We start from the raw sequence: 26,379 nt of genomic DNA on the forward strand, positions 1-26,379 counted from the left end.
GATAAACACTTTCATGCTAGAATTGAATTGCTCTGAATTCTGCTAGGTTACCTCACTGTAATAGTTTTTTGCTTTCCCAATAGATGGTTGTATAAACGGAGTACTGTGGACACAGCGAAATCTATAGCAGAATTTATGAACACACACACACACAGTTAAAGACCTATTCACAGTACGAAACCAATTAAAGTACGATAGTTTCTGCCACCAAGTTCTACTACGCTGTGGTTTTTGCTCTTGCTGTAGTTTGCTTTGATGTCACGAAGATGGATGGTGGTGGTGTGCATGGTACTCCAGTACTAGAAGAAACATTTTACATTCTGTCGAAGAAAAACACTGTATATCGAGTGAAATTAACAGAGAAAGGGCTCAGTTTACAAAAGGAAAGCAATGGTAATACAAAAATAGAAGTTATTAGAATTGATGACATTGTTGGTTGTAGGTGCATGAGAAGCAAACGGAGGTCAGGTGGATCGTGTGCATGCCATCCGAATGCTATTAGACGAAATAATGTAAGAGTTGTGGAAGAAAATTCAAGCGAACAAGATGAGAAGGACGTTAGTGCTTATCTGTATATATATGCGTATGTTCTTAAAAAGTATAGAGTCAAATCGGGCCAGAAACGAGAGCGGATGACAATCACATTGAGGTTCCGTTCCTTTGACAAATATGAAGACAATATGAGGGAAGCTCAGAAGTGGAGGTTGGCTGTCAAGTGTCTTGTCAAGAATAAGTCGATTCCACGAGGTATACTGGCCAGCGAAGACTCGCAAGTCACGGCTCAGTCATGTAAGTATATGAGGTCATTTAATATTTAACGGTTAACTCATTTAAGATGCTATTCCTCCATTGTACAACACTATAGAAGTCGGGACAGACACACCTATTTTGTTATTTTATTGTGCACATATAGCTCATTATTGTTATCCATTTCCTGAAAACGGATATCCTGGTCTGGGCATGACTCCTTTTGTGTCATATCGTACTATTATTACACTGAAATTTAACTAATTGTTTTGGGTATGTTGTAATGTTGATAGTATTTGTATATCATACAAATGTTTCACAACTTTCTTGTATTCCAAAATTTAAGAAACTACTCAGTTCATACAGGCTGTGGAGTTCAGTTATAATAGAGTTTGGGTGAACATCAGTTTCCTTTTCCTGCATTCGCTTTGTGCCAGTGAATTTTCATGGTACAGTACTTTTATTATTTGTATTAAAATGAGACACCTCACATGATATGATCTCTCTCCCAGCTATATGTTTTGCCAGGAGGCATGAGTTAGTGTGAGGGCTATTCTAATGTGCAGTGAAGGATTACATAATTATTCTTCCAATCTTAGGATGGAGACGTAAATATGTGGGTCCAAATTATGAACAACATGTACATCATAAAGATTTATCAGTGTCTTTTTGCAGTCAGAACATTTTTGTTTTGAAGCTGTGTTGTTTGTAAGTGACATAAATATTAAATTACCCTTGTACTTAATATTCAGAGAAGTTGATCAAGAGGCATTACAGTTTTTTCAGGTATTATTCTGTATATTTAGAGTTAATGCTTGCTAAGTTGAAGGTAGTCCACATATGTATTTAAATAATTACAATATCACATTTGACAAATTGCAAGATATTGGGTTATGTATAGGCTGTAACACCACTTTGTGTTTTAGTCTACATCAGTTTTGATGTAACTCACTGTTTATGCCATAGGACTTGGTATAGGTATAACAAATGTAGTGAGAGTTTACAGTGTTGAGAGCAGGTTAGGTTAGGTTTATTGGTAGGTTTGTGAATTGTTATTTGTAATAGCATGGATTTTGAAGTTAATGTATAAAATAAGGAGAGGAAGACAAGGTTACTGAGGTGCTGAACTTTGAATTAATATAAAGTGTAAACATGGCCAGCAGGAGCAGTAAAAATTATATCAGTATTCTGTGTTTGTCAGTGTTGCTTTTACATTAAAGAGACATGCATATTTGGCCACCGAATTTTTACAACGGGTGACTTGTTATTTTTCATGTTATTTAACATGTTAACATAATATCATCAGCCTTTTTCCAGTTATCATTGTATAGTGGTTGGCACTCTTACTTTGTGTTTATCCTGCATAATTTTTGCAGGGTACATTACAAAAGTATATCTTAAATATTTTAAACAACACAATTCAAAAGAGTGGAATACTATCACAAGAGTATGATCTGCACTGTAGGGAAAGATAAATCATAAAACAATTTACTCTCATGTAATATGCAAAACTATATATTATTATAAATTATTATTTAATACAAATTACACCTAAAATCAATTTTCTAGCAGGTCATTAAAAGGAATGACAAGAAGAATACATAATGTATGAATACTTTTTTACTTACTATACATGCTTGTGGTAACCTAAGCTATTTCTTGTATCTTAAGTACTCATTTGCTATACATTCCATTTTCTACATATGCAGTCGTTTTTGTGTCTAGGGTTACTTTATTTAAGCCCATTAACCTCTATTGACAAGAGTCACTTTGTTCTTTAAGCTCACATGTCATCTAACTGAAACTCTTTTTACATCACTAATCTATTTTCTTATATAAGTCTTTAAATTAGTGTCATGCCCATTTTATTTGTTTAGTTAGGAATATTAGTTTATTGAATTTTATCATGAATTGTTTGATCCAGTTAGTGTGTTATTTTTGTCTTGTGTTGATATAACGGTTTATAGCTTCTCATTGATGATTATGTTTAGAATTGAATTATGTGCATATAGGGCATAATTGTCTTATCCCATCATAATTTTGAAGAATCATGCACACGTATGAGGTGAAAAGTGGAGGGCTGAGTACTTATCCTTGGATTACTTAATTTTTTAATTAATTTTTGCCTGCTATCTGTTTAACATCCATTCTGAAATTGTCTACCACATAGGAATGCCAGGATCTCCCAAGTGGTAACTGTTTTTCGGGTTTTCCGATTAAATGTTTGTTTCTTATATACTTTGCTTGCTATGTGGCGCACCCACATTGATCTCCTTGGCCCCAATATCATTTGACAAAGAGTAAGGATACTAATTAAATCCGCGTTTTTTGTGGGCATGGCTGTTATGGCATCCGACTCCAGTTTTCTAGCTGTCAGATTACCGTTGCTGCCCGTATTTTTGTGATTATTTTCCTATTTTATGTTATTAGGCCACATAACATTGCGTGTAACAAGGAAACTTAATGCCTTGATGAGTGTTAACAGTTGTCGTGGTTTTTATTACCACAGTTTTGCAAAAGGCCTCTGTCTGGCCAAATTCAGTGTCGGTAATGAACTTGCTTAACGTTCAGGATTGGCGAGAGATTTCTGTGCTTATGTTTTCAGTGCAATACAGGACGGCGAAATATTCTGATCTGCATAGTGGTTTGTTTCACAGAATTTTATCTGCTTTTGACAGTTCCTGACATTTCCAAATATTTTATCTTTCAGAATTTTCGATTTATTAGCCAACTTTATATAACATGGTTTTGCCCCGAGTGACGATTCATGAACAATGCTCAGTTTTCTTCTTAATGTATACGTACGTGGTCGAGTGTGTTGTGAAGTCGACAGACAGTGTAACTATTATAGTAGACCCTTTTCCTCGTGAATGGGCTCCATTAATTTTTTGTTGTCAGCTGCTGGACAGGTATTGTGCTGATCTTGTTTGTTTGGCTGCTGTTTAGTAATTTGTTTGTGCTTGTTTTCTTTGGCGAAGGGGGGGGGGGGTTATAAATTTTAATGTGTGTTTCTTTTAGTACTTATTTTGTGTAAAGTGCAAAACAGTGACAGTGTATATTCAGTAACGGTATCGTGTTATTATCCTTTATATAATGTAAACTAAATATCAAGTTATGCATAGTTATTATTCGTACTGACGCACAATATTCATTTTCGAAAGTTAATTTGGGTGGGGTGGGGTTGCTGAAATTCGCCTTTGTCATATTCTTTTGCTCCGGCAACTACGCTGACGATTGTGATTGATGTTCTGGAAGGAATGTGATAGCAGTTGTGGTCTTCTATTTTATTAGGATAATGGTGCAACTCCAGTATTTGATATTAGGACTGAGAGAGAATCTCAACAAACATCAACCAGTAGGCGGACGTGACCTCTCCAATACGACCGCTCTAAGGGCGACATTTGGTCAGTAACAGACAGACTCCTTTGCCAGGACAGTTGTCCTCCTAGCAGTGAGTGCGATATTACAAAACCATTTATCTTAAATGATGTAATTGATTAATTTGCATCTGTTAAAGCAAGGAAATGCTAATGGGTTGTGTTTTATGTTATGCCTCGATATTGTAAATAAACCCAAGTTTGGGGTGGGATGTAAACACGTTGTTTCACTAGGAGATTAGTATGTATACTTCGCCTATAGCACACAAATGACTAGTAATGGCCTCTGTTCCGAACAGTCCCGGATCGTTGTTTTAGTTGGTGTAAAAATAATTGAATAAAGGAATTGTATTACATAACATTAATAAACGAAACCTTTCTCTTCTGAATTGGCAAGAAACACACTTTCATTCATTCATTTTAGGTATGAGGGGGGATATGAACCTCTAATGTTCCTAAATACAGATCTGGAATCGTCTATTACCACAGCCGGAATTATGTATTTTTATTTAAAATTGTAGTTATGGTATGTATATATTCTTTATCGTTGATTCACCTGTATGAATAAATTATTGCCTCTGTTTATCGATTTCTCGTTCGTCTGTACGGAAAATAACTGTGTCCAACACAAGTACATTGGTTACCCAGCTCTTTCAGTTAATCTTCGACTTTGTAATTTACAGAATCGTGCCTCAGTTATGGAACCTGTTCATGGCCAGCCCGTATAAAAAACGGCCTTGCCAAACATTTGATCTTTCGATAAGCCCTCTCTCTGCCTAGTATGATTGCTCAGAACGGAATATTTTATCTTTCAACGTTTCCCCCCCTTTAGCAGTGGGATAGAAGGCTTGGTGGGCCCCACAGCCGGACACGATGGTAAAGAGAAATAAAAACACGTGCTGGGATTCGAACTCCGGTAGTCTAGCCTTTAGCCCACTTGCATCCCCCCCTTTTTTCCGGTATTTATGTTTCACTGGATATAATTTCCACCAGCTTATGAACTGTTGATAAACATTTGAGTACAACGTGCTTGATTTAATTCATCAATGGTTCTTGCTGAAAATGTGTTTCAAGGCCTTGGTATTAAAGCGAGCATTGAAAGTTGCTGTGCAAATGAAGCTTTTTGGTTAAATTAAGCGTCGAAGAAAATGTTGGTAAGTTACATAATAGAGACCAGCGTGATGAAACTGGCGGTCCGCGGGCCACATTTAGCCCGAGACACTTGTAACTAAGCCGCAAAATAGTTGTTTTGTTGGTAGTTACTACGAGCTGTTTGAAAAAGATAGCGAATATCGTCTGCTGATTTACTTACAATGCCATTGACATGAAAACCTTGTCGTAAAATGTAAGTTTTGTAGGCAGGAATTGTCAAAGTTGTCGCAAGAGTGAATTTAAAATAATGTGTAACTCTATGGTAATTCGTGCACATTTCAATACTATACCATGGCGATTTTTAATTTCCGAATAAGTATTGTTAAATGCAAAGAAAATTAGCTATTAGTTTTTAAAAACGGTGCCAGAGGGTGTTTCTTACCCCATTGGCCTAACTGCAAAACTTTTCTTTGCCCGAGGATGATAGAAAGTTGGGCCATCCTGATATAGACAGTATATGCCTGATTACGATGTCAAACTTTTCTGAGTTTGTGACATGGCGTGTGTTTAACGAATGCAAATGGATACACAGCCATAATTTTTGCAATGGCTGTTTTTTTCTGCAAGAAGTAAACGCCAAGGCCATGCGGCATACCATTTATCGAAGAACCTGTTTGACACTTGATGGTAATTGTTATTTCGTAATTTATGACGCGTGTTAAAGGAAACAGTGCTATAGCATGCCATTTAATAGGAAGTCTTTAGGTTTACCTTGAAAGCGCAGCTGTGTAGACTGTTCAATTTTATCCATAATTTATTTTACATTATTTATAAGTGATGAAATGTTTGAAATCTGACAAAATATTATTTGCTGGCATTCCTCAGGGGTACCTAGCAACAGAGCATTGTTACGAACCCCGCAAGAGACGGAGCCATAGTACATCTTAACACGTCATAGGCCTATGAGTTTATATTTCGACGTCACAACCTGCAGATATTGGATTTATATGGGCGATACAGTTGAAATTCAAGCCAGTGTTTTAGCTGAAAAGCTTGAAGTGACCAAATTGCTCGGGGGATCTAGAGATGGATCTTTAAGAAATTTTGTGTGCGTCAACAGTTTCGTAGGGAGTAGGTACACTCCTTTCATAAATAGTTGACTGTATAAGGAAGTATGAAGTCAGGAGAACTGGGAGGTCTGTTGAAATGAGACGCTGCAGAAAGTGCTCATTTAACAGCTGTATCGTTTGTCGGTCACAATGCAGTGTTGTGCAGTCTTGTTGAAACTCGCGAAATTTCTGCAGCAACGTGAAGAAATAATTTCCTTTTGGTACAATAGTCGGAACGAATCTGCTTTAGATGTAATTAGAGGTGACCTATTGGAAAAATAAACTAACCACGCGAAAACTATTTCCCAACAGCGATACTTGTAGCACGCTGCCATGTCTATAATGCACTTGGATTACGTAGTATGTGCGTTTGTTTTCCTTCCATCCAAATGCAAGGCGAAACGTACAGTTTAGTCCCGGGTACTGTATCTAGTTTTGGTGAATGCCACAATATGCACTGTGTTTGGTTTATAAAACAAAAGACTTTCGTCATCGCGTGACATGGCGCACAATGGTAACTGTAATTCTGGATCTCCGTTCATTCGTCCGGTCTTTCAAAACTCATGGACCATATTGTACGCTTTCTACGTATCCATACAGTTTTCACTGCAGTAATCAAGATACCAGATGGATCCGCTGAGCAGAAAGTTTTCGTTTTTCTAGATGTTTGCAAAAATTCAGCCACAAATACAAATCGCTGTTCCTGGCTGAAGTATATAGAAACAGTCCCTTTGGCTCACACCCAACCCGTGTTTTCTTATGACCAACGTTGAAGCTGATTCCGGCTCCACAAGAAAATCGCTGGACGTGAGCTTTTCTTTGTCAGCTATGCCCTGAAAGAACGGGTTTTGGCGTCGTTTAAGTGTTTGCCTCGCAGGTTTTATCCACGAAAAAGGAGTAGGCATATTAAATAAAATCGCCCATTAATGACAGCTTTCACAATTGCCCTCAAACTGAAATGATCACAAACGAACCAAGAAACACCTAGAAAGCCTATAAATTTAACAGGAGTCGTTTGGTTTTGGTTCAGAAGTGCGATACTCTTTTATTAAACTCAGGTGTTTTTTTTTTTCAAATACGTTTGAACTAAGACAATCCACGTTATATGAGGCCGTCGTCTTTACTTAGTGATGGCATTATACAGGCCGTTCAAAAGTCCCTATTATTCAAAACTTCTGTGTGTACACGCGGTGACGCACGTGACTTATATAGCACATGACTGTATGTCCTTCGCCACTACTTTGCTTGAACCAGTTGTTCAGTGTTGCAACAGCATAGTTAACACGAGAAATACGTTTTCCCCCACAGATGCTCAGTGACGTTTGAGATGTACATTTGAATCAAACGATAAACAGCTCACAAAGTGAAAATTCTTTAAGAGGCTGGCGCTTGTGACAAAGAAGTAAATAGAACTTGGATTCTGTATGACTGTACCCTGGCAGTTGATTGTGTTATTAAAATCAAGTCTCACGGCACACTTACATCAACAGACGGCTGGTCAGTGGGTTCGGGTAATTCCCACCTCTTAAATCGTCGTCAGCCACCGGCTGTGCTTCCTGGTTGCCGGTGAGCACTTCGTAAAATCCCAGGCAAACGCAGTCAATAATAACAGCACTTCCTCTTTTCACACGATTGAAGTATTGGCTCGACGTAACAAAAACATCGGCGACAGAGACGATGTCTTAAAGGAATATGCTTGACGTGTGAAAATCCTATAATTTTCTGGAAGTTTATAATGCAGTCCTATATTGCTATGGCAGTAATTGTAGGCTTTGATGCTAATCTTCGTCAGACTTACTTAGAATCTGCTTCTGCTAAAGTGGTATTTCAGAGAAATAAGGTATTACTACTGCTGCTACGTTCCATACCAAGAAATTGAGAGAAGACCAAGTAGACTTTATGTTGCGCGCGACTGCAAAACAATAAAATCGATGTCGTTGAAAATCCACTCTTTGTGACTGTGTATTTGGTAGCAAATATATAACTACGTAATAAGATATTTTAGTTGATCTGCTTAATTCACGAAGTAATTCTAAGTGTACGACGAAAAATAAATGATTGTTTTTTTTGCATGACATCTACAAGTGTTAAACGTTTGAAAGAATTTTTGTTGTCTTATTTTAACGGCTAGCCAATTTTTCACTCCGGGCCATGTTTATAAATACGTTTTCTTTATTTGACTCCAAAAAACAAAAATAATAGTTGAGGTGTGATTGAAATATGAACTATTGCCGTATTGTTTTGACACCTCGCTGGAAATTCCGTCCAGCTAGCCGATCGATGGACTGGCCTTGTTAGAAAGGTCAGTTCTGAAAGAAATTTTGTGAGTATCTTAATGCAGCTTAGTGGACGTGCACATGGATTTTATTAGTCAGTACGAATTCTTATGTAGATTCCCTTTTTGGCGTGAGTTTGAATGCTTGCCTTTGAAGCATTGTCTTGGCTCAGTTAGTCAAGGCATTGCCCTGCATCCAGTACACGTATCGATAACACTTGAGTTGACATGTTATGTAGGCATTTCTGTAATTGTACGAACTTTGTCTTTTCCAGCAAAAGTGGCTGATAAAACTAAGCGGCATTTATGTCGATTGTTCCGTCCGAGTAGGAATTTTCATTTTCGCTTTTTTTTCTCTCCAGTGAATTGCTTGTTCTGCTCATTGAGTAATTTCGGTGCAGATTATTATTGCCGCCAAAAAGAGTTACCAAATGTCAGAAAGGATTCCGAAGGGTCTAATTTGAAACAATTAATTTCAGTATAAATTGGTAACGAAGAATTTTACAAGTGTGTTTCAAAACATTATCCACTACATCGGAAGTCGTTCTTAACAACATAAAATGGTAGAATAATTATCTTACTGATAGATGTGTTGTTATGAAAGTTTCCGCCATGAAAGATAACATTATGCTCCAGAATTATCTTACTACTTCGGGACTTCGTCAGGAGGTTGTACAACTTACTTCGGAGATGCGTCTAAAACTTCGGAAGTCCCACGTCATTTTCTTACGTCGACAGCAGTCATTTATCTCATAATGCATTAGCCTGTAGATATGTGACGTACTTCTGTGTCGTATGTGTTGTTGTAGGGGACCAAAGATTGCTGTCTTATAGGGTGTTGCGCCGTGTAGTCAGGTTGACGTTTACCAACGTTTTAGAGGACTTACTGCCTCCATCATCAGGGCGATGTGTGACCCTTCGCCCTGATCACCAAGAGTAAGCATGCTACGCGTCGCCCGATGCTCTAGAAAGGACCACGTTGGCTGGGGTCTTTCCTTGTCCATGTGGGCGTTGTGTGCTTGTCATGTGAATTCTGAAACAGCCCAGTATTGGCGTTAGGTATGTTTACGAAGATAAAATTAGTGAAGACATACAGTTTTAGTCTTTAATGAATATTATAATGCCTTGAAAGATGTGGCTCAAAATGGAATTCCCACAAGGACAAGAAATGATTGCCCTTCGGCGATGAGTGTCATGTTTAAAGGAGTACAAGCGTGCTTCATGTAGAAACAAGGAGTTGCAGTTTACGTCAACTGCCTTGCCCATTGATGAATATAGCAAACAGCGAGGCTTGTTCACTTGCTTCCATCAGAAATTACGGGTGGATGTTCAATTCCTCCGGATTTTTATGTTATGCAGTCTCACACAACAACCGTTTTCATTCTTAAATAAAAATATCCATCTTTATTTCGTGCTGCAGTTGGTGCTCTTTCTTGATTCTTTCCTTTGTTCCCCTCTCCCCTCCCCTTGTCCTCTGCTTTATTTCGTATCATTTCTGAACGTAACTGCACTACATCACAATATTTGTACATAGGTTGTTTTCGATCAAACCTGCAACTGCCTCTTAGTCGGTTAATGAACTACATATATTGCGGTAACACTGTTTTTTCATAACAAGAACTTGAAAGAAGACCAACTCTATAGACTGTAATAGTTTGTGCGGGACTGCGTAACGAAACATTCGAAGGCATTGAACATTCACCCAGCATTTCAGGTTATGAAGCAGGAATAAATGAACCATCTTTAAAGCGAAGAAATGATTTTGAACGGAGTAATAAGTTATTTGTGTAGGTTGAATTAATCTTCTGTTACACAGTGTTTGTTGCGCTGGAGGTTTGAACGGGCCGAAATATTATAATTTTAACCGGCCATCCTGAATGTCCATGTTATGAATTCGTTTCTTTTAATGCATAAATGCATGTAATCCTTGGAAGAATTATGTAACGGCGCACCAAGAACATCTCGGGTTGTTTTGGCGTTTGGACAATAGAAATATATCCGAAACCAAGTTTGTAAAGTGCTAACTGGAACTATTTCTGGGAGGGGGCAGCTACGGAAATTCCAGAAAAGAACAAGTCGGTGGGATTTGTTTCTGGAGCCCGAATGTGTCACGAGGATGTGAGCGCAATTACGAATAACTTTTTTTTCTTTGCGAAAGAAGAAAGGCCCGAGAAAGCCCTAAATGTTCTGTACAACGTTTGATTGATATTTGAACCATTCCCAGGCCCGTGCAGACCTCGAAATGAAATATACCGGATGTAGATTACAGTAGAAATCATGAATCGCCTCTGTTCTGAGCTATTTGGCTTCGGGAATTCCTTCACAAGTTGAACTTCTGTCAGCTTCTCAAGATGAATTCTTTTACATAGAGTTACTTTCCTTTGGTGCCGTCTGAAGGTAAAGAGCCTTGCTAGGTTCTCGTATCATCTAATCAATCCTAATTAACACTGAATAGAATTGACATTAGTCTAATCAGTCGAGTAAAGTGCTGATAAAACCTTTTAAATACGAAGGTTCTGTTTATGTAAGATTTGAGGTTTTCACAGCGATGAGTATGAAGATTTCTGTCTTCTGTGTTGTTCCGCCGTGTAGTCTGGTAGATGTTTACCAACATTTCAGAGGTCATACTTCCTCCGTCATTTGGGCGATGATTCATCGCAACAACCCAGAAGACAGATATCTTCAAGGTTCTGTTTATTCACTGCTGATTGTTTGGACAGTGCGCCGTTGAATCTCTGGAAATAAGCTGTGCTAAAATCACGTGTTTACAGTTCCGCATGAGTCCAGGGAGACTACAAAGGCAGCGTCACAAGATAATTGTTTGATAACTTAGTACTCAATACAAAGCCTTGGTACAAGGTTCAAAATGTTTTTAAAACTGTGGGCAAAGGTGAACACCTGCAGGCTAAAATTACCTTCGTCGTAACGAGAAGATTTACTTGTTTTTTTTGCAAGGTATCGAAACTGCTGCGTAACATAGTATGAGAATCAATATTAAGATGGCCGGTTCGGGGGCCCTTGCTGCCTCCATCATCAGAGCGATCTGTTCAGCCAGGGTCGGCAGGGGTGTACAATAGTCTGAGAGACTTTTACAATCGTAGACAGTACTTTCACCTTTTAATGTAGTCTTCGATTGTGTAGAATAGTGTTCCTCGGCCTTTTTTCACACGGTCTATGGAGGTAAATCGACCAGATCGTGAAGGTGACAACACAATACCACCCGGTCGAGCTACCGAGGACAAGGATGCGTGGAGATTTACCTCCATTCCCCCACACGTGTTCATGGTTTGGTGCTTGTGGTGCACACCCTAATTTATCAAAGGTACATGGCAGCACACCGCGAAACTGTTATATTTACAAACATAATGATGGTGATTTTATGAGAAACGTCATATGAAGAAAATCTGTACTAGCAGAAGTGATTTGCGTAGGGAATGGATTAGTACCTTTCAGTGATGTCTGTTCAAAAATGAAAATACTAGCGTATATATCATGAGTTACTGTTGGCCACCATATCCTTCCATAACAGAAATAAAACTATTTATTATATTTAACCCATTTTTAAATTCTACAATTAAATGTTAAGACGTTCTGTATACAAATGTTCATAGCAGGGAAAGGTGTAATAGGAATGCAGTAGTTCCTTTGATTGTGAAGTGTTTATTTTGGTGTGTTGGCAGTTTTTCAAGTAGTTACAATAATAATGAAAACTTGATAATTTGTTTGTTTAGCGGGTGTTAGAGCTGCAAAGTCATTCAGATAAGGCAGATAAGTAAACATTACAATAAACATGTTTTGAATTATTGAGAAACAAAAATCGTGAAAATAATAATGCACCAAAATTTGTTAATTTTTTGGTAAGAATTCTAAACTCGATATCCCACATAACTGACTTAATTGTTCCATATGCTTTAGGTAGAGTGAAGGAATTTGAAAGTAAAATCCTTAATATTGTAATAAAAAGAATTATCCAATATATTTTCTTATTATGAACTGGTATAATAAACGTTTGCCTGCATATTATGATAATCAGAGGAATAATGAAAATGTCTAATTGTCTATAAATTACAATACACTTAACTTATCCTTAAGTGCTGCACATCCAAATTAATAGATTGGTTGACATTTTGAAATGTTGTCTAATGGCTTTTGTTATGATATAGTTTTCCACCTGGAGGAGAGGAAACTGTTGGTGTTGCTGAATCCGAAGAGTGGCCCAGGGAAAGCACGAGAACTCTTCCAGCAGAGGGTTGTTCCAGTATTTGCCGAAGCAGAAATTGGTTTTGATCTGTATGTGACAAAACATGCAAACTATGCCCGGGACTTCGTACGCACAAAAGATATTTATCAGTGGCGTGGTGTGGTTGTGGTAGGAGGAGATGGAATTGTCTTTGAGGTGATCAATGGACTGTTTGAACGTGAAGACTGGCAAACAGCTGTAAAGGAACTGCCTGTTGGAGTCATTCCTTGTGGATCTGGAAATGGGTTGGCCAAAACTATCAGCTATGCTGTTGAGTAAGTCAAGAGTATGAAAGCAGTAATTGGTTTGTGTTCTACTTAACTTAGTTTCACATTTAATAATATGCTAGTTTTATTTATTAAACTAGTCCAGGAATATTCTGTTTTCGTTTATTTAACACCCCAGACTTTAATGTCCGTGAATATTGGTGTTGATGTAAGTAAGTAAAACTTTGTGATGCTGTTTGTTGTTATAATCCTGGTCACACATTGTAAATTAACTCAGAAACTGGGACTTGTATTATAATATGAGAACTGAGTAATTAATTGCAGCAGTCTTTATGTTGGAGTAACTGTTGGGTTGTGAAATATATGATAAGGAAATGCATATAATTATTGTAATATAAAATTATCCATATTTTCCCCCATCCAACATACACTTAAACATAGATTATCCACTGGGATACTGGGAACGACCCGTTCTTCAAGTGCCTGAGCACTGCGGGTCCCAACTTTTCGTTGGCTTGGTCTATAGACATTTTGTAGGACTCCTTGGATGAGGGATCGGCCCGTCGCAAGGCCTCTACCTGTACACAGGACAGCACAACACAGAAAAACATTTATGGCTTGAGTGGGATTCGAACCCACAGTCCCAGCAGCACAAGGTCCATGCCTCAGACCGCGCAGCCACTGTGGACTGCAGATTATCCACATAAATTGGAAAGTCTGTGTCACTATTGGTTATTGTTAGTTGCAACACCATGTGGACTGTAGGTCCAATATTTCGGAGGAACAACCTACCTACATTGTCAGTTCTGAACAGAGCCGATACAAACACCGACATCTTTACAGCTATGAGAACCTCAAATCTCATATGGAAAGCCTGTAGTTTCACAATTTGCATATGAAGTGGCAATTGAAGTAGTTGGTGCTGTAACTATAACTAACATTCCAACTGTTATTTTCCATTCTTCACTGTGGACTGTTTAAATTGGAGTATCAGACTTGAAGATAATCTTAAGTGCACTTTGCTGTTATGAGTAGTATTGATTAAATCAGCAGCTCTGTCATGTATATTAGAGATGTTATATGATATTAGGTTACTCTTTTGAAATAGCAACAGCGTGGAAAACCGCATTTATTAACAGACGTACCTCTTTCTAATGTTAAACAAAATGTGAGGGGTAAAACTGCCCCTTCCATTAATTTACTAAACGTTATCAGCTCTTAATTATTAACAAAAGTGATCAAAAAATCTTGCATGGAGAACTTTGAAACTAGTAACTTGGTTTCTAATAGGAAAGCTCTGAACATACACAGCATGAATCAAGTAGCTTCATACTTAAAACACAATTGCTCAAATAAAATCTTGTTTTAAAGAGTGAATTCTGACATTTTTGTTTCACTTAAGTTCCTTGTTCATAGCTGCAACTGGGTGCTACTACATTTTAAGTAGGATATACATTCAGTGCCACAACATATTTTCAAAATCTCATTATGGATAAAATTTGCAATCATTATGTTATGAACAAGTATATAGTTTTCTGGAACAGTACTTAAGGAGATTGTACATTTTGTGTATTGTCCAGGCATGATGGAATAGGTTGATAGGAGTATTTGTATGATCTTATTTTGGATATTGTCATCATGGACAAGAATGATAAATTCTACATACCCTTGTGTTTCAGAGAACCATATGACCAGAATCCAGTTCTTATCTCCACACTGTCTGTGATCAAATGCAGGTGTGCACCTATGGATTTGGTTCGAGTAGAGACAAAGTCTCAGGTTTGTATATTCTTAAGCACACTTTAGGTGCAGCTAGGAATTTTGTCTGTTCAGGATCAAATGAACTTGTGTCTGTCTTCATTAGTTAATGTATAATTCCACAAGTAGGGATTTTCATTGTAATTCTGTTTCTCTCGCAATGTTATTTTGATATGTATTAACTGTGTTCTGGACAAAGCTAAAGTGAAAATTCTTCTTTTGTAATTATCTAGTTTTCTGCCTCTTTCCTTGAGTATGGTCTGAATGCATAAGGGGAGGAGATGTATGACTTACAAAGGAGTTGCAGTTATTCACTAACAAAATAACTAGATAGCTATTTGAAGGCATTATTTTAAATCCATGACATGTTTTAATTTCATGTCATTGATATTTTCATCATGAAAATTTAATAGACTTCTGATCATCATTGAAAGAACCACACAAGATGCTTAAGTGAAGCACACAATATATGCAATGTTGTTTGTAATGAATATTGTCTTAGATGTCATTCAACTCTGTTATGTTCGTGGGTGCAGGAAGCTTAATGTCAGTATTGTCCTTTTTGTTATTCTGTCACTTTATGTAGCATGAAAATTATCTTCAGCATGTATGTTAGTAGGCACAACTTACATCTACTGTTTGGTGAAAGCATTGACCAAGTTCTCCTTTGCACTTTTTTGGGAAGTATGCATGCAGATTTCCTTTAGTATTTGTCAGTATTATTAAATTTGACTATAATTCACTAAGGGTAGGCCCTGTCCATATCACAGAGCACAGGGTGTCAGTTTCCAACTTCTCACCATGGAGGTGGGTAGTGTCAAATATTTTTAGGACAGATAATAGTTGCATACTGTGTACACCAGATAGGCAGTGGTCTCCTCATTAGCCATCACTTTTACATATTCCTCCCCATACCTTGTCCCGCAGGGCTAAAGAGCTTGCGCCCCTGAATTTGAGTTCAAAAAGGAGCAGTATGTGATTCATGATTTGGGATGGCGGTGGCTGTAGGTTATTTTGCCTGGAAGGACTATGTAAGACTTATTCAGGACAGCTACAAACAGAAATTAAATCTGAGCACACCATGGAATTTAGTTAGCCATCTTTACCCTTCATTATTATTTCCTTTGTTAATGTACAAGGAATTCTGGACAGCTTCAATATCCAGACAGGTTACCGATATATGAATGATTAGGTTTGTGATAAGCCTCCAGACAGGCTTTCCAAACTCTTCTTTTATAGTAAAACTTGGTAAGTGGTTAGTACTCTGCTTTGTATTTGAAAGGTCCCAGGTAGAAATGTCAGCACAGAGATGGGCTATCTTGACTGAGCATTTTGTGGTGTTCCACGTGGTTTCAAATTTATCATTTTCTAATAATGTTATATGATCTGATCTATTGACAGTGTTGTTGAGTAACCCATTAGTAAGATTGTAACAGATAATTTCACAGTTGCAGGCCATGTTTGAGAATGATAAATAATTGCTTTATGAAATAGTAAAAATTCTTATTAGGAACTATCAACTTTATTTACTTTACAGTCAGTAATGTTCTTATAAGAAGGAGGAGATAATATTGATACATGATAATAATTTAGCATTGCATGCTTTCTGTTTAAAGATGTATTCACATTCAGTTTAATATGATACCATATAGATATTCAGATTGTTTAAACTAACTTACTCTTAGGGAGAGATTTTCCCTTAGAAGTTACAATATTCAGCTATTAAATAATTCCCATTTATTGAATTTTAGCTTTGATTATAATTAACATAACACTATTCTGATTCAGTTCATTCCATTTCACACCAACAATCTGTTCCCCTAATGTGTTGTCATTTGTGCTTTGGTCTTATGACTAAATTAAATCACCATATGCTTATTTTAATCATACGTCATCTTTGCCATCAGTCCCAGAGGTGATGAATGTCACAGTTTTAAAAAAGTGTGTTGTCCATGTGTTGTTATAGTTGACCCTAGAAGTGGCATTACAAATTCCTGAAATAAGGGGTACTTATATCACAGAAAATGTAATTGAAAATACTCAACTGAAGAAATATCAAACACTTACACTTTTGAAATCATGTTAACTGTTTAAAAATCATTAATTGCTGCTTCTTGGGTTGAGAGTAGATTTTAAGAAAGCAGTAATTAACCTGAAGGTTTCTGTTTTCAGTTCTTGTTTTCCTTCTTGTCCGTGGGCTGGGGTCTCCTGTCAGATATTGATATTGAATCTGAGAGGTTAAGGGCCATTGGTGGGCAGCGGTTCACAGTATGGAGTGTAGCTAGGCTCATAGGTCAGTAAATGTGATCACATTCTAAAGCTTATACTTGATTATTGTAACCCTTGAACAATTTATTGGGTGGTATATTTGTAAATTCTGCATATACATATATATGTATACACACACATGCATGCACACATACATAATAAGGCATAAAAGGAACTGGAGGAGATTGCAGAACCTGCAGGAAATTTAATTTATTTAAATATGCATTGACTTGCTTCATAAATATGTGTAAGCACTAGCATTGTCCTACTTAACATCTTTCCTTGAAAATAATATTCAGAATCAAATACAGTCCATAAAATTTAGAGTTCATTTACACAAATTGTGATCCAGGATAGAAATTTGTTTTCACGGATATTTTGCAAAACTTTGTTATTAGGGAGTGTATATGGATGAAATATTATTTTTGTGAAAATTAATATTTATGTATGCAAGACAGTCCTATTAAAATGTTAAATACATAAAAATTAACCACTACCATTATTCAGATTAAACAAATAGGGTATGATGTGGTATGGATACATGTGGCTCAGGATAGTGCCCAGTGGTGAGCTGTTGTGAATATGATAATGAACTTTCATACTGTCTAAAAGGCAGGGAATTTCTTGACCAGCTGAATGACTATCAGCTTCTCAAAAAGACTGCTCCATGAAGTTAGTTCAGTAAGTTGTTAAAAATATATTCCTTCTTAATCTAGCTGACTAATGTTTTCTACATTACCATTTACTAACAACTTACCAGCTTGTTAAAATTTCTCTGCTAATTTCCATCATCTACCTAGTATCTACAAAGCCACAGTATGTAAATAGCCTTGCCATTGATGATTATAAAATGTACAAACTGAACCTCCATTTCCATCCTTGCTTGATTTTATGTAATTTCATAATGACTGGTTTCTTCAGGAAAGTTTGACTTAACTTGGACACTAGTAGCATAATAAAATATTATGGGAATTGTTGCAGGATTGAGGACATACCGTGGAAAGTTGTGGTACCTACCAGTTGCAGGTTGCAGGGTGCAGTCTGCACAAACTTACATGAGTGGACTAACGCGCAGTGTAAGCCACTGTGCTGAAACGGGTAGCAAACCTCGGGACATCTTCCCAGCTACTTCATACACACCTGTCCATCCTAGCCACAGCTGCCACGACAGCATTAATTCACGGTACCGTCCATTGCAGGTAATATTCTTAAATACAAAGAAGTGACAGTTTTTGCTTGGACACTGACCTGCTAAGTATGTGGGTAACCACAAACTGCATCTCTATATCTGGTGGTAAGGGAATAAACACTAATACCATTCATAACTAATACTTTGAGACTTGAATGTTAATTAATTTTAAAGTGGAGGGGTTACTAGCCACTGTGGAAGAAGCTGAAACATGTAATTTGTTGGCTTAACTTCATGCCCAGAAGCAGAATATCAACTTTCTAGGCCTATGGACTAGTAGAGTTTTGTAAAACATGAAACATTTATCAATACATCTTTGTGATGTTACATAGCAACGAGGCATCAGTTTGCAATTAATGTTTGGTCAGGAATAATAGGTTATTGCCTCACAGGACCCTACAAGCTACTGTCCTGACTGTCAAGGGCCTCCTATTAACATTTGGTAATGGAAGAATTACCTGAACTACTGGAGTATGTGCCATTGGCCGTATGACAGACTGTGGTTTATGCATGATGTAGCGCCTGCTTGTTTCATCTGTAACAAAGCCGTGTTTGGGCTCTTACTACCCAAGTCAGTGGATACAATGAAAGACTAGATTTGTGGCCTCTTCTATCACCTGATCTGCTAACTTCTACCTTTGGGGCCATCTGAAGGGAACAGTTAAAATGCATAATTGAAAGCCACAAGTAGAAGATGGCAAGTGGTGGTGGTGGCGGTGACAGTGGCAGCAGTAGTAATACAATGGCTTTTTTAGGCTCTGTAGCTTTGAAGAAAGCTCATGCATAATGGGTTGACCCAAGTTCATGGGAGGATGACTCTTTTGCCAAGTACACATTTACAATAAAACTCACTGTAGTAATAGTATTACCAAGATGATCTGAAAGTTATTAAGTTTACTATTTTCCTGATTCTTTGTAGGAAGTAGGTTGTGATGACCCAGTTACAGATTCATTAAGCTTAGAAACTTCACTGGGGCCAGCACTGGAAGATTTGAGAGATGGAGATGAATTTGGTCGCCCAAGGCTTGATTCTTATTATTCTGCTGCCTCCCGTCGTTCCACGTATTTCTCCACCGCAGGCTCTGACTATCGATCTGTGGCAGATAATTGTTCATATATGGGTGTCCATGGAGGTGGAGATATACAACCTCGCAGGCCAAACAGCAATGTTCGTATGTATGGACCTCCATCACAGTTGCCTGCTTTAACACAACCCGTCCCAGATCACTGGAGCAGCATTGAAGGTAATAAAAATCATAAGAAGTTTGAAAGTTGTTATGAAGTCTTTAGTTGAGTTCTGTGAGGAAGGTACTCATGTTTTTAATCACGTGAAGTGAAGAATAGTACTGTATTGTTTATAAATAAGTGTATGTAACTGAAGAATACATGGCTGTACCAACCATCTAGCAAGATCTTTCTTTTTCTTATCTTACTGCTTACATATTTTATTTTAAAGAATGTATAGGCATGTTTTTTTAGTAAATTAAACAGCTAAGTATCTGGTAGTTGAACACTGAGGTTCAGTACCCTAATACCAACACAAAATTCTGAGCCAGTTATGTGCACCTCCTAACTATTTGTTTGGTAAATACTGATAGTAAAAGTGTTTACTGAATGTCTAGTTTATTTATGATTTTGATATTATTGGCATCATATAATAGAGAATTTTGTATCTTTTTCTTCCCTGAAACAAACTGACATTAAACTAAACTGAAGGAAAGTTCAAGTCATTATTACATGTATTTTCTGTGCCCTGTAGGTGATTTTATATTGGTTCATGCATCTTACCAGTCACATCTTGGATCTGACTGCTTATTTGCACCAAATTCCAAGTTGGCAGATGGAATCATTTGGTTGCTGGTGATTCGTGCTGGTATTAGTCGTGGACAGCTGCTTCAGGTCAGATATATGACGTCGTTCACACAAAAGTGATGTTGTATTTTGATTTTACATTTTATGCACTCTTAGCTTTAAAAAAAAGCTTATATGATCAGGATGGTAAAATATGCCAGTGGTTTCCAGATTTATAATTTTGTGCCACATTTAGAATCAAAAGGAATGTACATAACTCAATTTTTTTGGAGGGTGGGGGCATAATACTTGTATTTTCCAAATTAGTCTATGCTTGCAAATTGAAAAATAAGTTTCTTGTGATGTTACAGTTCCTCTTGGGTCTTTCATCAGGATCACACTTGTTGATTCCTCAAGCAGAAATGATTCCTGTTACTGCCTTCAGACTGGAACCTGAAACATCAGGTGGACATATGACTGTGGATGGAGAAGTTGTCGATTATGGACCAATCCAAGCAGAACTCATGCCCAGCCTTGCAAACATCATGTCGATGTAAACCATAATTGTTGGATACAGGAGTGTGCTGTTCTCAAAGAATGTGAGTGTGAACTGAGTTGAAGGCTGTTCTCATGCCATTATCCTCTGATGTCATGGCATAGAACATTAATTACCATTATGATGTCAATTCATTAATCTGACATTTGTATATAGTTGTAGTGAAGGTAGTCCTGAAGGATACCAGTTCCAGTTTCTCTGTGATGTCAGTAATGAGGGTACATTCCAAGGACTGATTAAATATTGAGCCTAATTATTCTTTGCGCAGACCAGTTAAAATGTATAATTTATTATAGGAATTTTTGTCAATTCTATAATCTTTATAGATAACTTAAGTGAGGAATGTTGTGACATGAAAGTATAGGCATCAGAATTGTCTATTTAAATACTGGTATTGTTATGAGAGTCTGTAGGTTCGTTCATAGATATTTGAGTAAGAATGGCAGATATTATCTTCTGATGCATTTATTTTTGGTACCTACCTTATAGTCAGTAACAAGGATATTGTGCGTGTTATTATTATTAGGATTTTGTGGTTTTCCTTTATTTCTTAATATCTCACCTTTACTGACGCATCATTCATTACTATCCAGTCATCTAGAAGTCCCCATCTTGTGAAAGGTAGAACTACCTGTTTGCACATGAGACTTATATGCACAGTTTTCACTGAATGTTTTACTCATAGTTGCATGGTTAGCGTGTGTTTCATGGGTTCAGAACTCAGAATTTATATTCTAAGGTTTTTTCTGGTTTTCCATAGTCACTCCTGGCAAATGCTGAGACAGTGCTTTAAAATAGTTCATGACTTTCATTTCACCTTTTTTGCAGTTTGTGATCTCGGTTAAGCCATCTTCTGGATTCTCTTTGTCATGCTTTCAATAATTGGTGGTTACTATTTCTGTGTCTGTGATTATCTGATTTTAATATTTTTATTATTTATTTAAAATGCTTCACTGCAGCCAGTGAACCTGCAAGACATTTTACAGGCCAGTGTAAGTATATAATCCTTTCAGAAACCAGGGAGGTGAATGGGACCATGACGAGACATTTTAACAGAAAAGAAAGACTGCTCTGCTATAATTTATATTATATAAACTTGGCTTATTGGAACTAGGAATAAGGAGCAGAAATGATTGACAACAAAACAACTTTATTCCGTAACCCTTCTATCTTGAATTTGTTGACAGACTGACTTCGTGGCCAGGTTTTTCTGTTCTGTTCAAACACTTTAAAATAGGCCGCATTTCTTTTATATGTCATAAATCACCATACTGTCTGATGCTACATAATCTAAGGACTTTAAAAAGTGCTGTCAAATGCACAAGAGTACCTTAAAATGGGAAAAAGTTGTTTTTCCAGCATGAAGTACAGTAAAAGTGCAGGACATAAAACCAAAGCAATAAAATAGTTATGTTACAATGGTAAAAATAGTCGGTGCTGGAAATAGTGAAGTACCTTGTTATTGGCTGTGTTATTGCTATGTAGTGATGTTACCATAACTATCAGAGTATCTTTGAATGTCACCTTTTCAGTATGGAAAAGATGTTGAAGATAACATTCATGAAAGAGGACTTTGATTCAAAGATATTTGTTCATATTACTGTGAAATAAACTCAGGTGTGGCCATGGGTAGGAAAATGACATTCCATGCTGAACTGTACCTGGCAAAGAACATTTTTAGCATAAAGATTTCCAGAGGAAACCAGTGGGAGAGGCTGTGATCTTGATCTTGTTCAGTAAGATTTTAGTGGTAACAAGTAACACCTGCAGCAATTGAAAAGCAATACTTATGGTATAATGTATTTAAATATGTGGTATAATTTTAACAGTGCCACTTTTTCATTTCAAGAATTAAGGCCCATATATTTCTCTCCTTTGTTCTAAAACAACTCTCATTGCACAGGCATTTCCAGTATAATGCAGTTTAATTTGCTGGAACAGCTTGAATTCTGATTACACAGTACTTTTCCTTCGGTTTTTGCGGCTGGAGTTCAGCGTATAACTTTAGCTTTCGGGGTTGAGCTATGTAGGCAGTGATTAGGACATGCTGATGCTGACTGATGGAGAGGAAGAGCCTGCTCTTGTATTGCCTGCCCTGCATAAGGCTTCTAAGCATGCCCCAGTCACCACACATTCACTCTGAAGATGGCAACTACATTGTTAACTGAAACATTGGATAACTCTCAACATTCAACATGCCTTAACCCTGAAAGCTGAAATTACAGTTTGCATGTTAATTTGTGACTATTTCCACATTTCTTAACCTTTGCTGTCTGAAAAGTCTAGAATATCAAACTGTAGATTTACATGTGCGTTTGACTTTGTAATTTCCATAGTCCAAGTTTGAATGATAACTTTTGTGTCAGACTTTAGTATAATACATAGCAGCTTTTAATGTGATTTCTCTTCTAGGATGCTTTGGATTCTAATTGCATGATGCCATTTAACTTTGTTGCATTCCATAAAAATAGTACAAATATGTGTTTGTAATGATATTTCTAACACTTTATGAGAATTGTCATATTGCTATTTCTCTCACCTAAATTCCCTGAAATGCTAAGAGTAGCTGGAATTGATACTGCCAAGCATCTTTTAGCAAAGGTATCTTATATTTTTCCTGTGAACAGTAGTATGACATAATTAATGCACTTATTTTGTTAAATAGAGATAAGCAGCAGCATAATGGTTTGCCTTCTTTTTTTAATGAAGTTCCTAGGTAAATAGACTTTGTGTAGATTCATACATTTAAAGAATAGTGAGAATAATTTTGACATTAATTGTTATACTGTATTTAAAGTATTGGATTTTAAAATGGTGAAGGAATAGAGGAAATTATAGTACTTCTAGATGCATGAAGATGTTTAATCTATAATTACATTTTCAGCAATTATTGTAGGCAGAAGGTTTTATTGTAGAGTGGAGGTAATATATACTTTTAGGAATTAACATAAATCACAAAAATACAAAGAATCCATAATGATGAATGATTTGTTTCAAAGTTGCATCAGGTATCATTCATAATGTACAATGTCTGAGGAAACCATTTTTCTTTTAATCACTGTATAGAAATATTTTATACCTTTATGATGTAGATTAACTAGTGTTGTATAGCATTTGTACTGAATTCTACCTGAAGTAACTTTGTGAAATTATTTTGAATGACAATTGTATGCAGTGTCCAGTTTTGGAAAGGTCATACAACAAAGTTTCATAATTTTCACCATGTTCTTGAGTAAGGTATTCAAAGACTGAAATGTTACTGCGTACAGTATTTACCAAACTGAATACAGTTAACCATCAGTTATTCAGTAATTCTGGAAGTATCATTTGGTAATTGGTACAAATTATATTCTTAAATTTGTATTCATATGTACAGTAGAGTCCAAATTATCTGCTGTGCCATGTCAGAACACTCCATTTTATCAACAGTCAGCTGTGCATGTAGTGAAATGAATCGTACAGCCCCACCATGCACCTTCTGCACTTTATGTACAGTCATTACAGATGTACTACTGTTCAGGTACTGGCACGACCTTGCCACAAAGAAAATGAATGAGGCTCAGAAGCAAATATCCATTACTAATTTACTTAAAAAAATGACTTCCATTAGAATATGGTAAATATTTATATTTGTGATATTTTTTAATTTGATACCTTATTGTATTTTCTTCATAATTGAATAATATTGTAAATTGAGTAACAAAGTGAATTAATATTTACCCTCATCTTTTGCATTAGTCTTTCATACCATCTGACCATCCTTTGGTCCCATTTAGGTTGGATAATCTGGACTCTACTGTATGTACTTGCAGGATGCCTTAAGGGTTCTCTTTTGTTTCATATTGTTCCTTAAATTCCTGTTTACATTGCTACTATCTTGGGAGAATTCGCTGAATTGTCAATAAAAACTACATACAGTTGTGGTTACAGATTCCTGTGCTAAAGAAGAAATTCTGGAAATAACTTAAGGTGCCTACTTTACTTCAAATACATCATTTTGTTTGGTGAGGCTGACTAATTATATGAATGTTGTTATTTATATGCATTTTCCATTTATGCAAATACTATGATAAATATGCCTCGTATAAACTTAGACACATCATTGCTGTGTTGTAATTATTAATGCATTTAATAGAAATTCATGGGTATGTCTATGATTTATCTTTGCACAAAATTTCACATACCTTGCTCCAATGATCCATCACTATATGCCATCAAATTAAGATGTGATACTGATTATTTGTGGCTGTCATTTTGTTGCTTTTTTAACATCTTACTACAAAATTACATTAACAAAAGATTACACTTATTGAAGATCTGTTACACCAGTTCAGAACCCTACATTAAGTGAGATTTAATATCACCCCCACTTTCAAAGTCACATGATTCCCATGTTAATAACAGGAAATCTAAAATAGAGGTGTTACGGCCTCTACTAGCATGATGTCCATACCAAGATTCTTGAAAGTCTGTCATATGGTTCAAGGACATAACAAGAAAAAACAAAAAAATGGCTAAAAAGTGCTTTTTCAGTGGCTAAAAGTACACACTTTGAAATCAACTAGCACAAAATCTCATATTTTGCCTAGAAAACTGATTTAACTTTTATATTATGGGTACTACATGACTTCTTAAGCACATTCACAACCAAAAGTTTCCAAAATGTGTCTGTTCATCTGTCTGCATGTAACAACCCAAGAATGGCTGAATGAACATTTTTAATGAAAACATGTTTAAAGGCATCTAAATATTGATGGCACCTACATTTTATGAACTTATGATATCCTTTACATAATATAACACTTGTATGTACACCAGTAGATTATATTTTGTTAATAGTATCTTTTGTATAACACTTAACCCATTACTTGCCAAAATTTTATTTGCACCTAATTTTTGAATAACTTAAATATAATTATGCAGGTTATAAGGACATAATAGCATTTACACATTTTTAAACTGTAGATTTAGAATAAAGAGCATGCCATTTTTGGGACATTTGCAGATTGTGAAAGTGAGAATTAAACATGGTGCTTGCTATCTATTACTACTAACAATAAATTTCAAGCAGGGCTGTCGTTGAGGCAGAACAGTCCAGGGCAGTGCTCCAGCACTCAAAAAGCACTGGGTAACTCTTGGTAAAGATAATGATGGCATAGCATAAGAGGAAGGATTCTTCCAAAAACAGATGATGGGTTAAGTTATCAATGAAAAATAATGTCCGTATTCTAGTTGATCAGTGTTGTATAGCATAAAAAATTCAAGTAGAATCTACTCATTCCCCCCCCCCCGGCACAACCTGGGGATCTCTGGATGAATAGACTGTAATAACAGAAACATGAGATGAGACGAGCAATTTTCAGATTCAAACACTGAATATAGCCCCGTTTTCCTTACATTTAAACTAGCAGTCAGATAATGTTAGACATATAGTTAGTGGTACAAGTTCCTTTACTACTGCGTCTCCATCCTTTGTAAAGATATTACACTGCATAATTTTAAGGGTAGTTGTACTTACTTGGACTGTAGTCAAACATGCTATATTCATATGTACATACTTGTGACCATTTATTGAAAAGTAATGTCACAATTTAAACTATCTAATAAACAGGAAGGAAGAATTGTCTGAATGCAGTGCTTGGCCAGATGTTATTAATTTAAAGTTATGTCCAGCTTGATTGGTGGAGTATTATACAATTCAGTTGTATTACCTATTGTTCAAAGAACATTATTGTGACTGGCTGGACTGT

The 26,379-nt window shown here is 36.5% G+C and overlaps 1 protein-coding gene across 1 annotated transcript; it reads left to right on the forward strand.

The window, feature by feature from the left end:
* Nucleotides 1-154: 154 nt before the first annotated feature.
* Nucleotides 155-24,777, forward strand: LOC110833981 (sphingosine kinase 1). Its single transcript, XM_087350402.1, has 8 exons — nucleotides 155-789; nucleotides 12,764-13,115; nucleotides 14,747-14,846; nucleotides 16,998-17,118; nucleotides 18,075-18,292; nucleotides 19,202-19,526; nucleotides 20,042-20,181; nucleotides 20,445-24,777. The coding sequence occupies exons 1-8, from the start codon at nucleotides 267-269 to the stop codon at nucleotides 20,628-20,630; spliced, it is 1,965 nt and encodes a 654-aa protein (XP_087206528.1). The 5' UTR covers nucleotides 155-266; the 3' UTR covers nucleotides 20,631-24,777.
* Nucleotides 24,778-26,379: the final 1,602 nt, after the last annotated feature.

The sequence above is a fragment of the Zootermopsis nevadensis genome, unplaced genomic scaffold, assembly GCF_977971745.1.
Source record: "Zootermopsis nevadensis isolate Lab colony 2312 unplaced genomic scaffold, Znev_1.0 Znev_ptg000017l, whole genome shotgun sequence".
NCBI classification, from domain to species: domain Eukaryota; kingdom Metazoa; phylum Arthropoda; class Insecta; order Blattodea; family Termopsidae; genus Zootermopsis; species Zootermopsis nevadensis.